Source organism: Podarcis gaigeae, assembly GCF_964106915.1.
Source record: "Podarcis gaigeae genome assembly, chromosome: 1".
Lineage (NCBI taxonomy): Eukaryota > Metazoa > Chordata > Lepidosauria > Squamata > Lacertidae > Podarcis > Podarcis gaigeae.
The window spans coordinates 80,957,728-80,973,115 of NC_139678.1; the positions used below are offsets into that span (position 1 = coordinate 80,957,728).

Below are 15,388 nucleotides of genomic sequence, written 5' to 3' on the forward strand. Positions count from 1 at the left end.
AAAATTTACGGCATGTAGTGCCTTAAAAGAGAACATAATGAAAATGATCTATAGGTGGTACATGACACCAGTCAAGCTTGCAAAAATCTATCACTTGCCCAATAACAAATGCTGGAAATGTAATGAGTCTGAAGGAACCTTTTACCACCTTTGGTGGACCTGCCCAAGGATTAAGGCCTACTGGGAAATGATCTATAATGAACTTAAGAAAGTCCTTAAGTGGACCTTTTCAAAGAAGCCGGAGGCCTTTCTCCTGGGTATGGTTGGCCAACTGGTACCAAAAAAGGATAGGACATTTTTTATGTATGCAACTACAGCGGCAAGAATTCTTTTGGCAAAGTATTGGAAGACGCAAGAACTACCCACTCTGGAAGAATGGCAGATGGAGGTGACTGAATTTATGGGACTGGCGGAGATGACCGGCAGAATTCGTGACCAGAGGAAAGAGACAGTGGAGGAGGACTGGAAAAAATTTAAATTATATCTTAAAAACTGTTGTAAGATTGTGGACTGTTAAGATGTCAGGGGGTAAGAAACAGAGAATTACAGCTGTAAATAATAATGTTAAGAAATTTGAGAGAGATACAAATAGAAAAAAGGACTAAAGGGTTGCTAAAAAATTGCAAAACAAGGATGCAGTGTAAGGGAGGTATGGGGAAGTCACACTTTTTGTGTTTTGTATATGTCTATTTCTTTTCTTTCTTTTTTTTTGTGTGTTGTTGTTTTCTTTTTCGTCTTTTGTTGGCTGTGAAAATTAATAAAAAATATTTAAAAAACAAAAGGTCACTGTCTTTGGTCCTTCCAGCCATCTACACTGCATTCATTATGGATACCACGGTGAAGTGCCAAATGCAACTGCCTTGCCATAGTCTTTGTTATTATGCTTTGAGGGAGTACAAGTAAAGCAAATGCAAGCATGTCACTGACTCAGAGGTGACATGAGCATTATGAGGATGTGATTATGTTTCACAGCTTTCCCCAATCTGGTACCCTCAAAATGCTCTGGGCTACAGCTCCCACCTGCCAGAACCAGCACAGCCAATCATCAAGGGTGGTAAGAGCTGGAGCCCAAAACGTCTGCAGGGCAGCGGGTTGGGTGGTATGCAAACCACAAGACAGTTTCCCTGTTCTGAACCATCCCAGTTAATTTCCACAAAGTATACGACCAATACCTACCCCACAGTTGGATTATCTAATTTGTCTAGGCTTGGCTTGTAGTGGACAACGGGACGGTAATTGGTTTTATATCCTGCTCCAGAGTGGATGCTAGTCCGAGGACGAAACCCTGCTTGACCTGGCAAAGGAAAGGGAGACAATGGCAGATTTGTATTGCCTATTTATATCTTCACTTACTTACTGCATTTATAAAGCACCATTTTCCCACTGCACACTCAATACAGTTTACAATATAAAGTAATAACTAATTGTCAATTCAGGTAGGTAGCCGTGTTGGTCTGACACAGTTGGGGGAAAATAAATTGTCCAGTAGGACCTTATAGACCAACTAAATTTGTTCTGGTATAAGCTTTTGTGTGCATGCACCAGAATAAACTTAGTTGGTCTATAAGGTGCACCTGGACCATTTTTTTAAAACAAACTTTTTAAAATCTAATTGTCATGACACAGAAGGAAAGATGGGGAAGGAAAAGGAAAACCAAGCAAATTTGAGTATACTAACTCTTGCATGATTGGAGCAAGGTTTTACATAATGTTCAGGTGGGATGATCACTACAGCAGAGGAGTGGAGGAGCTTCATGGTACAGTAGTTGACCCCAACCGAATCAAGAGAGATGCCGTGGGGCCTCCCTTTGGAGCAGCTGCAAATAGCGGCTGTTCCAGGAGGACAGGAACCAAATGGTAGTTTGTCTCAGCTAGGCTGATAAAGGGGTCCTCACCTTTTCCCCTAATGCACCCCGTATGATGGCTCCAGATGGAAGCTACTCTGGTAGGGAAAAAGGCAAAAGGGAATTGGTGCCAGCCAAGCTGACGGAGGGGGCCTCACTGTCATTTCTCTCGCTACAAGAATCAGTTCTGGAGGATGGAAGCTTCGTGCTGGTTAGAAGGTGGGAAGGGATGGGGTTTCTCCAAGAACGTTCTTGTAATCTTTGGTGCTTTGGCCTATGATAATATCTAAGCTTCAAGCTGGGGCTGGGGAACTGGTGGCTCTCCAGACATTGTTGGATTACAACTCCCATGATCCCTGGATATTGGCCATGCAAACTGGAGCTGATAGGAGCCCAACAACATCTGGAGGGCACAGGTACCTCAGCCCTGGCTGTGGTAAGGGGTTCTGACATGAAATGTGTCTAACTCGAGGCATCCCTGTTACATGTGTGCCCAGCGCATGCATATCTACCGTGTTGTCAAATTGGGGCACAATGCTGATTTAGTAGGAAGCAGCAGCAATAGTGGGACATGGATGGGCCTAACTCAAGTGATCCTGTTGTTTCAACAGGGACATGTTTCACTGTTTCCAACTGAGTTAAAATAGGAAATTACAGTACTGCAGACACTGCCTATAACAGAATGTAAGCAGCTTGGGAACCAGCCAGGGGCAAAGCACTTTGAGATAAAGAACACAACCTGTGCATAGATATGCCTGGGAGAAAAGTTACTGTATATCTCAGGTGAATTTCACTCCAAACCTTGAGATACATGGGAGGTAGCAGCATAAGCAAACTGCCTAGAAAAGTCCATTGAGCTCAGTGGCTCCCTGAGCAAACATGTTTAGAACTGAGTTGTTTGTTCTGGGTACATTCAGATGCAACACTCTAAAGGGCTTCTTGCTTCACACAACCTTCCAATGCTTGCAGCAAACTTTTCATCCAAACATGGTTTGTGCTTGCTTGAAAAACCAGGATCAGACAAGCCTTGGGTTTCGGTTCAGTGCACATTGTAGTTTGCTACTTAATTTCTTTTTTTGAAATAATTTTTATTTGATTTTACGAATGCAAATTAATTACAATGCCAAATACATATCCATAAAGAGATATTTCTCTGAATCTCGCAACTTCCCCCCATGGGTCCTAATGTCAAAAATCCCAACTGCATATTATTTCATAGTCTTATGTTTTATATCTATCCATATTGTCCATAATATTTGTTACATTACAAGTGGGGTTAAAACCCTGCCAATGTTTTCATCTGCTTACAGTGGTCTCCTAAATAAATTATTAACTTTTCACATTCTTTCTTGGATTTCTTGTCTTCTTGGTCTCTGAGTTTCCCAGTCAGTTTTGCCATTTCAGCTGAGTCTCACAGCTTAGTTTGCTAGTCCTCTCTGGTAGGAACTCTTCCTTCTTTCCATCTCTGGGCTAGTAGCATCCGTGCTGCTGTTGTCGCATACATGAAAGTCTTTCCTGTTCCTTTGGAATGTCGGTACCTATAATTCCTAATAAATAGGCTTCTGGTTTTTTAACAAAAGCTTTCAATTTATTTTGCATGGGTTCCCAATAATCAAGAATCAAAAGTTACTAAATGTGGCACATGTTGGAAGCTTGAATCTCATTATTGCAACAACAAACCAGGGATTAGAATTACAGTATGCCTGAACAGCCTACCATCCTTTTGGGTAGTAAACTAGCCACAGATAAAATAAATCCCTTCCCTTATTGAAGACGTCCTTACCATAAGCTGTGCCATAGCTGGTACAGTAGAATTTCATGGGGTCCATACACCCACCAGAGCTAGTTTTTACATAGGGAGAAACAATCCCCAGGGGGAGACGACCCATCTTCTCTGAAGATACAGAGGTGGATTTACTGATGAAAGGTTTCCCTGGAGGAATAGAAATGGAAGATGATTGACCACTAATCATTCTGGATAGCAGGAATGCTGTTCAGCCTCTGGATAAAGAAATCAGTCTGACTTGAAGCAACTGTTCATCTGCATTGTGTGCATGTCTCCTTAGAAACAGTGAGGTCACACACACAGCATTGTGATGTCACAGACTCAGGATTTTTAATGGGGGCTAATGATACAAACCCGGTCATTCGTGGTCTTAATACATCAGGGTCAGGTCTTAAACGCTCCTTATTGGTTGCAGGTGCACTGTGGCTCAAGTGAAGCAATAGAACCAACTCCTTCCACAAAAATGGAGATACAGTACCAGAATATACCATTTTACCTGAAGATTGTAAAAATATTCAACCTTGCTATTCTGTTCCAATTGGCAAGTAAGACACCCTCAGGGAAATCCCTGTTGAAATGGAGGTGAACCACACAAGAGTAGGGTGGCACTTTTCCTTTTTATAGAGGCTTTTAGAGAAAAGCTTCCAGAAGGATTTGAAACACTGAAGATCAGGTAAAATGTTCAGGGATCTCCCAGTACTGGGTGGGTGGGTGTGAGTGTCCTTTCTTCTATGAATCAGGAACCAGTTCGTATGATAGTCCCCACCCCATGCTGTAGCACATGGATTCTGCACACTCCACACAAAGCACTAGCTAATCTGTACCCCTCCCACAATTTCTGCCTGTCCTTTTTCTAGAACTCTTCTATTGCATCTTTCTTGCTGTTCTTCTGCTGTCAATATAGGAGTGCTTGTGGTGATTGTAGCACTGCACTATTATCAACATGTTTTCAATCTATCCACCTCACATTTACAATAACCTCTGAGTGGGAAATTGTTATGCTCCATATTCGTTTCCAAACCTCCATTTTGTGTCCATTGGTGAGCAGCTGTGACGAACCACTTTTTCTTATTTTTCCTTCATAAATTCAACTGCTTTGTTGTGAAGTACCACAGAGAACTTTCCATTTTAATTTTCTCCACCCTCCCAACACACCTGAAGTGCTATACATGTCTTGACAAAATATATGGCACCTGTTAATAGGTCAGTTGAGAGGCCACCTTACTTCTTATATACATAGCAGATTATTGTGTTCTGCAGGAGTCTCCCTCAAGTTCCAAAGATCTTAGAATCCCAGTTAACAGTAGCTCAGAGGAAGGCTTTCAGTGCTGCTGCCCCTGTTCTGTAGAACAGCATTTCTGTCAAGATATGGCAGAGGCCATTTTTTGCACATTCCAGAAACAATTGAAAATATGTTTGTTTTGTTGGAGAAATTTCTCACAGACAATTTAACCAAGCTTTCCCAGCTGGCTGAAGAGGCCTCTCTCTGCCTTAGATTTAAAAGCAATATGAGTGAATACCTCTCTCTAGGGGTTTTTTTCATTGTTAGTTTTAAAAGCAATTTTTAGCTGTTTTTATTATATCCTGCATTGCAAGGGGTTGGACTCAAATAATAATAATAATAATAATAATAATAATAATAATAATAATAATAAAATTTATTTATATCCCACCCTCCCCAGCCGAAGCCAGGCTCAGGGCGGCTAACAACAATAAAACAGTACAAAAGTACACCACAAACAACACTTTAAAATCATTCATTATAAAATTAATGACCCTCGGGGTTCCTTCCAACCCTATGGAAATCCAACACACATTTACAGTACATTATTTCCCCCAAGGAATCCTGGGAACTGTAGTTCTTTATGGTTGAATTACAGCTCCGTGAAATGGAAACTACAATTCCCAGGATTCTTTAAGGAAAGCCATGTGTGTGGCATGTGCTTTAAATACATGGTGTACATCTACCCTAAATCATTTCGACACATGTAGGTGATTTGTAAGCAAGTAAATAAATAACCTCCTGGCATGTGGTAAAGCATGGCTGCCACTTGGGCGGGGGAGGGAGGCTCCAACCATCATCTGCATCTGGCAGCCATGACCAGCAGCTCCACTACTTGGCCAGTCCTGCAGCATCTCACCCACGTGGCGAGGCTCTCCTCTTTGGAGCAAGGCAGGGAGAAGGTGGAGACAACAATAGGAAAATGTTGCAGATGACTCCTCCTGCTTTGAGGTATAGCATACACACAGTTTTATTGTGCTTTTGCATGGGTCGTATGTTTTGTGTATTGTCTTCAAGGGGGGGATGGGATAGAAAATTACTTATTGCCATTCACTGCCCCTTTTGTCAGGAACACTGACGCTAAGATTTTTACCTTCTTAGTAAGTTATGTGTCTAGGACACATGCCTTTTTACCATAAGAACTACTGCAAAATTATTAACAGTGGTTACAGACTATTCTGCCCATCTGTCTAGTCTGGCTGCTGGCTCCCTTGTTCCCTCCTGGGCAAGGGAAGCCAGGAAACAGGACAGGTTGCAATAGACCCCTCCTGCCACCATTCCCCAGCCACTCGTATTCAGAACCATCCTACCTCTGATCCTGAAGACAGGATGTAGCCATCATGACTAGATGCCAATGACAGCCTTATCCTCCATGAATTTATTTACCGGTAATTCCCTTTTAAAAAACATTAAATCGAGCAGCTATCACTTTGTCTTTTGGTAGTGAATTCCATGGTTTAACCATACGCAGTATGAAAAATACTCCACTTTGAGAATGAAGAGTCCCCAAATGCTAGGACCATTCCTTGTAAAGCTTGTATTGGCTGCCCCTTTCCCCAGCCTTTTCCCACTCTTCTGTATCCTTTTTTGGGCAAGGCAACCAGAACTGCACACTGTATTTTAAAGTGTGGGCACACCACATATTTGTATGAAGATGTTTCCTTTCGTAACAATGCAAACACAGAATTAATATTTTCACGCTGCTGTCTCAACATTTGCACTGAGCATTTCCTGGTTGGTCAACATCAGCTCAGACCCCATCAGCATATAGGATCTTTTTGCCCCAACGTGCATCACTTTACACATAGGTGGTCATTGTTGTGCTTGGAGTGTTGGACTAGGACCTCGGAGACCAGGCTTGAAAACCCTGCTCAGCCATTAAGCTGACTGGAAGCCACAGCCTCAGAGTCTAACCTACCACACAGGGTTGCTGGGGATAAAATGGGGAGGAATTGATCAGTATACACTATCCTGAGCTCCTTAAGTGGAAATATAGGATATAAATGGAATAAATAAATGAACTGCATTTGCCATTTTAATGCCTATTCAGCCAGTTCCACTGGGAATCCCATTCTGTTTCTATTGACCTGAATAATTTGATGGTCTCAGAAAATATCCATCATTGTAGGAAACATTGCTGTACACACCAGACATGTGCATATACATATCTGGGAACCCAGCAAGAGAAATGAAATGCATACATGTGTCCTTACATAGGGTTGTGCACAGAGTGTAGGAGAAAGACCTAAATCAGGTATTAAACCACATGACCACATCCTAACAGATTCTCCAAAAACAGCAATTAGCCATTGCCCCTTATCTTGTTGTTTTTCTAAAAAATAATATTTCCAATCTTCCAAGCACAGAAAAGGGGGCGGGGGAAGGACTATTTAACTTAGGTACAGAAGCATAGTTCAGGGTCAGACCATGTTTTGTGTCCAAAAGATCTAAAGTTCAGTCTCTGGTAGCTCCAACCAAAAAGGTCTTAAGATTGCAGAGTTGGGGAAATCCTTGGCTAGTCACTTCCAGTCAAAGTACTGAGCCAGTGTAGTGCAAGGGAGACCAAAGGACACTGTAGAGAAGTTTGTGAGACAACATGCTTCTTCCTCACAGAAAGCTAAATCCACCATGGACAGCAGCCTGCAGCCACCAACCCCATTTCGCCTCGTGAGTATGGTATTGTCCTTACCTGTCCCAACCAGTGAGGCACTGCTTGCTGGCTGATGGTAGCAAGCAGAACTAGATGTCCAAAAGGAACGAACCATTCATTTATTTAAAGAACTGAAGTTGGGAACTTGACGGACGAATGCAGAAAGCTGAAGTCTAGCAGCATGTAACCTAGCAACCAGCACCTAGCAACTAGCTCGACAACATTGCTCTCCTTCCAATGGCCTTATAGTTCAGAGGGTATTGGGAGCAACTGCAGGGGCCCTGGGCACACATGCCCAATACGTAGATGAAATGGTTCTGATTATTTGGATTCCTAAATATAGCCCTTGAGGGGTTGAGGTCTGTGTGTTTCCTGAGCCATTGTCCCATTGTATTCAAGTTGAGCTACTAGATAGGAGCTGGGGAGGTATGCAGCAGTTGAACAAGGTAGAGTCACCAAAATCAGTGCTGCCACCGCTCCCAGGTCCGTAAAACACAGAACAGTACCAAGTGGGCAGAAAGGAACATGCGTAAGGCTGTGTGCCTACTAAATGTCTGCAGTTAAAGCTGTGCAGTGTAATTCAAGTGTAACTTTAGATGTCCAGCACACAACTCTTGAGAATTTAAGCCTTCGCCACCATTATCCACCTCCAAATGTTCTGCATTTGTATCTGCGAAATAATATTGAAATGTTATTGTAAAGTCTTATCAATATGAGTTGCGGGTTTCAGATAGCTCAGTTTTGGTGCTGTAGGATTCTGTTGCTTACCTAGGACTAAAATAAGTGTATTTGTGTTATATTTTACTCATGTCATTGAATGTGGCATTGCTTGACACAGAATCTCTGCAATCTGAACTCTGACACGGAAGAAAAATCTCTGAGCGTACAAAATTAAAAATATGTAAGTTACACATCACTTTTGATCAAGCCTGCATGTGAATATTTAGTATTGAGGAAACATCATCAACATGCTTATAATGACACCATGTGGTAGTTTAAAGGTAATGCCATAGACTAGATGGCTGCAAAGAAACATGTAACCTTAAGCAAGACTTTTAACGTTCTGTGTGATAAGGGGAGGGGGGGGGGAACCAACTCTAGGAGGGCCAAGCTGTATTTCAAATTGTCACACAGCTAGCAAGTTTTAATTGGATTTTTTAATTTTAAAAAGTACATTACATAAAACATGTTCTGCAGAAACCCCTGGGTGTCTGAAAGTGTTACTTATATGATTATTGAAGAAGTCACTGCTGGCCAGAAGAAAAAGTATTTATGTATCCTAGAACAATTTCAAACACCTGTATTGAAAATACCTGACTCCCAGCAATTGACTGAAAAGTGGAAAAGAGCCTAAGAGGGTTAGACACAAGCCACACAGTACTGTTTTCTTCTTTTTGCACCATCAACTTCTAAAAATAGAATAGCTAAAGTTCATTCAGCTACGAATGCTAGCAGTTGATTGGGTGAAAAAAGGAAATACAAGCAGACTGAATAAACAGTGTATGTTTATGAAAATTTATGAACAGAGACATAGGCTGATTTATTTGCTTTTTTAAGTATTTCACATAAAATTTTCAAATGGAAGGGTGATCCCCTTTGGAATAAGGAATTTGTAGTGAAGAATCTTGTTTTGTCAGCAAATGGCACACATTTTTGTGTTCTGGGAAATAATGTTCTTGTAAGTTAAATTCTACTTTCAGCTTCTAATTTTTTGTTCTCATTTTGTCTATGTTGAGAACTGCCCTGTGACCTTTGAATGAAAGGCAGTATAAAAATGTAATAAATCATAGAATTGGAAGGGGTCCAACCCCCTGCAATGCAAAAATCTCAGCTAAAGCATCCATGACAGATGGCCATCCAATCTCTGTTTAAAAACCTCCAAGGAAGGAGAGCCCACCACCTTTCACGGGAGTCTGTTTCACTGCCGAACAGCTCTTACTGCCAGAAAGTTTTTTCGAATATTTAGTTGGAGATATTCATTGTTTAACAGTATATTGTGTACTTCTATATTAAACTTTGCTTGGTATAGCAAGTGGGTGGGAATTATTCTACATCTGAGGGTGGGGGGGAGACAGTGTGAGCATTCACTAACTGCCAAACACATCAAATTACAACAACTACAAAGGACAGACAGCATCCATTTAATGCTGCAGCTACCACTATATCAAACGGTAGCAAATGAAGGAAGAGGAGTGAAATGAATAGACACAGACTATAAAGGATAGGGTCAGCAGGGGGGGGAATTATAACCATGTGCCACTGGTTTTTACTGACAAGTGCCAGCTAAAACCTTGAGTCCCAAGTTGGATTAAGGTAGCTGGGGACCCTGGCACAATTCCCAACATACGACTTTCTCCCCCCCACAAAAAAACACATAAGGTACCACAGAATAGGAGCTGCCGTCCATTCTATGCAGGAATTAGGCCCCTCTGTGCATCCACTGTCACTGAGTAGCAGTAATTACATCTGCCTGTTGCCAATGATGGAAGAGAAGGAATGCAGGGCCACTCCACTGGGACAGCTGAGAGATCAGTAACTTTTGGCACCTCCTTTCCTTGCATTTTCCCATCCCAGCTGGTCATTAAAGCAACTTGAAAGCATGGATTTGAACCAGAGTTTGCCTATTTCCTCCTGGCTCCCTCCATTTCTTTTTGTGTCATTTATTTTTAGATTGTAAGGCTGAGGGCATATATAGCGATTTTAATGATTTGTAAGCTGCTCTGCGAGCCTTTTTTAGCTGAAGAGTGGGATTTAAAAAATCTTTAAATAAATAAGAAACACACACACACACTGCCAAGGACATACACGAGGGCAATATGCAAGGACCAAATCTTCCATATGCAGCTTGTTAATGTTGGCCTCATTGATCTACTGAAGATGTACTAACAAACAGCACCAATATGCACAAGTTCTGGTGGAGCCTTCAACTGATGTCTCAAAATTCCTGCAAAAATACTTGTGGCTAAGAATAAGAATAAAGTCTTCCAGGCTAGGGACACAGGGGTTGTAGCAATTGGACAAAGGCAGTAGCAAATAAACCTATCAAGCAGAATGGAAAGAAAGTGATGGGCACATCCACCAGTTCATAGGCTGACACAGCTGAAAACTGGTAAGTATATCCAGAACTGCACTTGTGGGGAGGCCTGAGGCAACCCCATTGCTGTCATGTGACTGCATGGAGTCAGATCACTGCACCAACTCCAGCAATTGGCTTCAGGAATGTACCCTCAGCATCTAAGATGTCCAGTAATGAATTACTTATATGGGGTTGCAATCCATTCATTATTGAAAATACACTTATAGCATAAAGAGTACTATAGACTTCCACAAATCTACGATTCTCAATCATTTGTTCACCTTTTGGCCAGAATCATACAATACAAAAATCTGCCCAGGAATCCTGGAACTGAGCAGAATATAAAATAATACTACAGCTGTATAAGAATAATGATAATGATAATTTATTATTTATAACCCACCCATCTGGCTGGGTTTCCCCAGCCACTCTGGGCGGCTTCCAACAGAATATTAAAAACAATACAGTGTCAGACATTAAAAACGTCCCTAAACAGGGCCGCCTTCAGTTGTCTTTTAAAAGTAAAATAGTTGTTTATTGCCTTGACATCAGCTGGGAGGGTCGTACTTTGGAAGTCGAACAGAATCTGTTCCGGAAGTCCATCCAACTTATGAAACGTTCAACTTCCAAAGCGCGGCTTCTGATTGGCTTCAGAAAGCTTCTGCAGCCAATCGGAAGCCGCAGAAGCCCCATCAGATGTTTGGCTTCCTAAAGAACATTCGAAAACCAGAACACTCACTTTCAGTTTTCAATCGTTCAGGAGCCGACACGTTCGACTCTCAAGGCATTCAGGAGTTGAGGTACAACTGTGATTTCTTATGTATAATTTAACAACCATGTGCATTTCTCAATGAACCAGAACACACAACAATGCCTTTTGTTTTTATCAATCACCCTGCAGTCCTATACCAGTGGGATTGCTGAAGTGCATTCTGAGTCAGAAAAGGTACTCTGTTAACACTTCTATACCTGTCTTGTCATAAGTGTTGCAATGAATTTAATGGGAGCTATAACCAAGTATCTAAAGGACCACACATCCTTTTTGGGGGGCAATTAGTCTTCAAGAAAAAAAGCACTGAAGCTTTATTACAGATAAGTAAAGCATGGAAAACAACGACCATTCACAAGAGTGGGACTCAAGAGGCCTGAATACCACAGTGTGTGCTTCTAGGTTTCAAATGATGTCCAGACTGTATGGCCTTCTCCAGAAACCACAAGATCAGTGTGAAGCTTCAACAAGATACTCAAGATCTGGTTGTTGCAGTCTCTTTTCTCTGTTCTTGTTTTTGGTAAACTCTCTAAGCATCTCCATGACTTCATTTTCAAAGATTTCTGGAGCAGGCTTTGCTTCTTTGGGGAGAAAAAAAGGAAGAAGTGAAACAACAGTATAAGCTCTGCTACCAATGTCTGACGATTCTGTACACTGAGGTGTCCACCAGATGTTGGATTCCAACTCATCAGTGCCAGCCAACAAAGATAAGAGTTATAGTCCAGCAAAATCTGGATGAAATCACATTGGCTACCCCTGCTCAGAACTAGAGAGTCTACAGATCTAGTAGGTTTTCCAAGATCATTTTGTCACTGGACTTAAAATTATTTGTCAAGCCCCATTTCAAAGACATCCCAGTTAGTGTGTTAAGTACAGAAAAGGAAACAAAATGGAATGCTTGCTTTGCAAACAAACGAAAGACATTTTTTATGTGTCAGGGAGCAAGAATGTTTTTGGAACTTCTTGTAAAATGGCAGTGAGAAGTCTCAGCCCGTGGACCTAATTAGGCTGGTGCAGGTCGCATGAGGCTGTTGCCCACAACCCACAAGACATCATAAGTGAAATGGGGCAGGTATGAGCAAGAAAAGAACAATCAGGAGTTTAAGTGAGTTCTCAATTATTTCTTTGAAAGAAGGGTTCTCTGTCAGCACCAATCAGCTGATTAATGCAGACAGGGAGCCCTGCTGGGATTCAGTGGCACTCCAAACAGAGCATTTTCCTCTTTGTAGAGAAAAAACAACTAGCTGTTTGGAGCAAACACTTTGAATCCTAATTGCTACCTCCAAATGGACTTCAAAGGTTCCCTGTAATGCTCGTCAGCTAATTGGTGCTGAAAGTGCATCTTCAAAGAAGATTGTTGTATAGTAACCCAGTTGAATGTTGATAGGTGTCATTTGATGTATTAAGCCATCAGGTGACTGACAGTTGGGTGGTCCCATGCATCTGTCAAAGTTGGCCCATGGGAAGCAGAGTATTAGCCTACTAGCCAGATCCAGTTCTCCACCGCTGCCATAAAATATATAATATACAGTGGTACCTTGGGTTACAGACGCTTCAGGTTACAAACGCTGCTAACCCAGAAAAAGTATCTCGGGTTAAGAACTTTGCTTCAGGATGAGAACAGAAATCGCGCAGCAACGGCACAGCAGCAGCAGCAGGAGGCCCCATTAGCTAAAGTGGTGCTTCAGGTTAAGAACAGTTTCAGGTTAAAAACGGACCTCCAGAACGAATTAAGTTATTCACCTGAGGTACCACTATATTATCATTAACTATACAGCAGTTCTGCAACCTAAAACTATACTTGTTAAGGAGGATGTTAAGTTCTACTAAATTCAAAAAGGGCTTACTGCAAATAAAAATACATATGTTTTAAAGGTAGAGTATACATTAGTTATACTCTTGATCAGCCTGACTGCTAGAGTTGGAATGTTTATATGGTGAACATGACAATTTTTAGACCCTGCTCATAGCTAAAACTGTATTTCAGGTTGTCAGAGGGCAGCAACACGAGAACAAGCATTTTCTGTGACGGCTCCCCACTTGTGGAATGTTCTCCCCAAAGGGGCTTGCCTGATGTCTTCATTTACATATCTTTAGGCATCAGGTAAAAACATTCCCGTTCTCCCAGGTCTTTGGCCTTTTTAACTGTGTGCAGGGGGGTTATTGTTTTTGTTTGTTACTATGTTGTATATTTTTAAGTTTTTATATTGTGAAATGCCCAGCATAAGACACGCCCCCCAAGTCACATAAGAGCCAATAGCAAGTGACCCCAAAATACAGTGTTTTGCTTTACCTGTTGCCCAGTAGTAGATATCCCAATCATTGCTGGGCTCATTAATCAGGCGATCATAAAGATCCAGCTGTTGCTCATTCATTCGATTCAGATTCTCTTTGGCAAAGAAACTATGGAAACAATAAAACAGCATACTGGGAAAACCAGATGAGGTAGAAAAAAATGCCACAATGTAATAAATATACTACATTCTGGCTATGCAAGTGTCAGAAATTTCTGCACACCCATTCAGACAAACAAAAGGCATTATTACAGTTCAAGGTCCAGGCAAAAGCAATGAGGAGCAGGGCTACTGAGGGGTGTGGCCTTTGGAGAAGAGTCCCAGAAGCTGGATAGAGGGGCTCAGAGGGGAGACCACATTCAGCCCCAGGTTCCCTCTACCAGTTCAAGATAAACCAATGTCTGACTATACCCTTGATAACCAAGAGAAAACAGAATGGACAATCTTCTCCTTTTTCCTCTATAAGCTGATTTTCAATATTTCATAACAATGCTTCCTAGCGCTGTCCTTGGATAAGGGTACTTCCAAGTGCAAAGAGAGAGCAACATTTCTTTTTTCAAAAATGTAGGTTTCTAAAATGATGCACAATATGGAGAAAGTAGACAACAATGATTTTGTACTCACTGTTTTTCAGCTAAATTTCCAGTTGCATTTTATCAGTTTAAACTGCCCAGAGAACATACGGTAGTTTCATCATTCTTATCTCTGTTTTATATACATTATAAAATGAAATAGCAATTATAATATTAATATTAAATGTTTTAATATTTAAAGACTCGATTCTTAATATGGTTACCAGGAAACAAGTCCATGGTTACCAGGAAACAAGTCCAAGCAACGAGGAGGTTTAGGAAAGGCAGAACAGAAGGCGACGGCTCACCTGAGCAGGAGGCAGTTCTCCAGCATGCCCCTCTTACGGCTCTCGTACAGCAGCCTCGCGCGCTTCCTCGCCGGGGCTTCGTGGGGCCGGGCCTGCCAAGGCGGCAGAGGGATCTCCAGCAGATCCCGCCCGGAGTCGGAGGGAGAGTCCCCGCGGTAGCAGCACTTGGACGAGCGGAGGACGCAGGCAGGGAGCAGAAAGAGGCGCTGCGAGACAAACAGGCAGGGAAACGGCGTCAGGCAACCAAGGGCAGCAGCAGCAGCAGCGTCCGACCCACCACTCCGTTACTACGCGAACGCGCCGGAGCCCCTGCTGGTGCGACGGTTAGGGAGTCGGACTAGGACTCGGGGAGGCCGTGACGCTCAGGGGGCCAGTGACCTTGGGGGCCAGTCGCTGCCTCTTAATCTCAGCCTAGTCCACCTCGCAGGGTTGGTGTTGTGGGGCCAGGAAGCCTATGCGCTTCACCCTGAGCTCCTTGGAGGCGAAGCGGGGGACACGAATTCAACAAATGCCTAGGTACATAACGTGCATCTCCCTTTACTCACGCGAACGCTCAGAGCCGCCATCCTGGTTTCCTCCGCAGCCGCTCTACCCTTCGTGGCCCACCATAGACACAGAGGCCGCTACGGAAGCCTCTCAGTTTCTCCACAACGCATGCGCCCTAAAGCCACTTCTCGGCCTCCCACGCCCGCTTCGGAAAAGCCGCCTACAGAGAGGGGCCTTTTCTGTTTTTGTTTACTCCTGCGAGAGGCGGCACAGCAACAGGCCGGAAGGGGCGGGCCTTGCGGAAGGGGCGGGTCTCGGCAG

General features: G+C 42.6%; 2 protein-coding genes and 1 long non-coding RNA gene across 4 annotated transcripts in view; 1 reads left to right on the forward strand and 2 right to left on the reverse strand.

The window, feature by feature from the left end:
• SAXO4 (stabilizer of axonemal microtubules 4) overlaps window positions 1-7,757 on the reverse strand; it is a 20,597-nt gene extending 12,840 nt beyond the window's left edge. Inside the window, exons 1-3 of the mRNA XM_083699503.1 lie at window positions 7,602-7,757; window positions 3,628-3,777; window positions 1,177-1,294 (exon numbers count right to left, since the gene is read on the reverse strand). Of these exons, the coding sequence (XP_083555629.1) occupies window positions 1,177-1,294; window positions 3,628-3,777; window positions 7,602-7,677 (344 nt within the window). The 5' untranslated portion in view covers window positions 7,678-7,757. The remainder of the gene's footprint in view (window positions 1-1,176; window positions 1,295-3,627; window positions 3,778-7,601) is intronic.
• Window positions 3,985-11,403, forward strand: LOC310826009. The gene is made up of 2 exons (XR_014555599.1): window positions 3,985-4,303; window positions 8,401-11,403. It is a non-coding gene; the product is annotated as an uncharacterized lncRNA (long non-coding RNA).
• On the reverse strand, window positions 11,002-15,379 carry SDHAF2 (succinate dehydrogenase complex assembly factor 2). 2 transcript variants are annotated; one of them, XR_014555575.1, is made up of 5 exons: window positions 15,127-15,379; window positions 14,582-14,787; window positions 13,701-13,810; window positions 11,715-11,988; window positions 11,002-11,676 (listed from the first exon to the last, which is right to left on the reverse strand). XR_014555575.1 is itself a non-coding variant. In XM_083700167.1 (4 exons), the coding sequence occupies exons 1-4, from the start codon at window positions 15,145-15,147 to the stop codon at window positions 11,858-11,860; spliced, it is 468 nt and encodes a 155-aa protein (XP_083556293.1). In that variant the 5' UTR covers window positions 15,148-15,379; the 3' UTR covers window positions 11,709-11,857. The 2 variants fall into 2 exon arrangements, 1 of the variants encoding a protein (XP_083556293.1); XM_083700167.1 differs by lacking the exon at window positions 11,002-11,676 and having other exon boundaries at window positions 11,709-11,988.
• Window positions 15,380-15,388: the final 9 nt, after the last annotated feature.

Bases quoted from the DNA above. Each gene is read 5' to 3' on its own strand.
- SDHAF2 (XM_083700167.1), bottom strand. From the start codon at position 15,147: ATGGCGGCTCTGAGCGTTCGC. The intron at 13,811-14,581 runs GTGAGCCGTCGC...TTGTTTCCATAG, and splicing joins GAGAACTGCCTCCTGCTCAG to TTTCTTTGCCAAAGAGAATC. The intron at 11,989-13,700 runs GTAAAGCAAAAC...TTCTCCCCAAAG, and splicing joins TATCTACTACTGGGCAACAG to AAGCAAAGCCTGCTCCAGAA.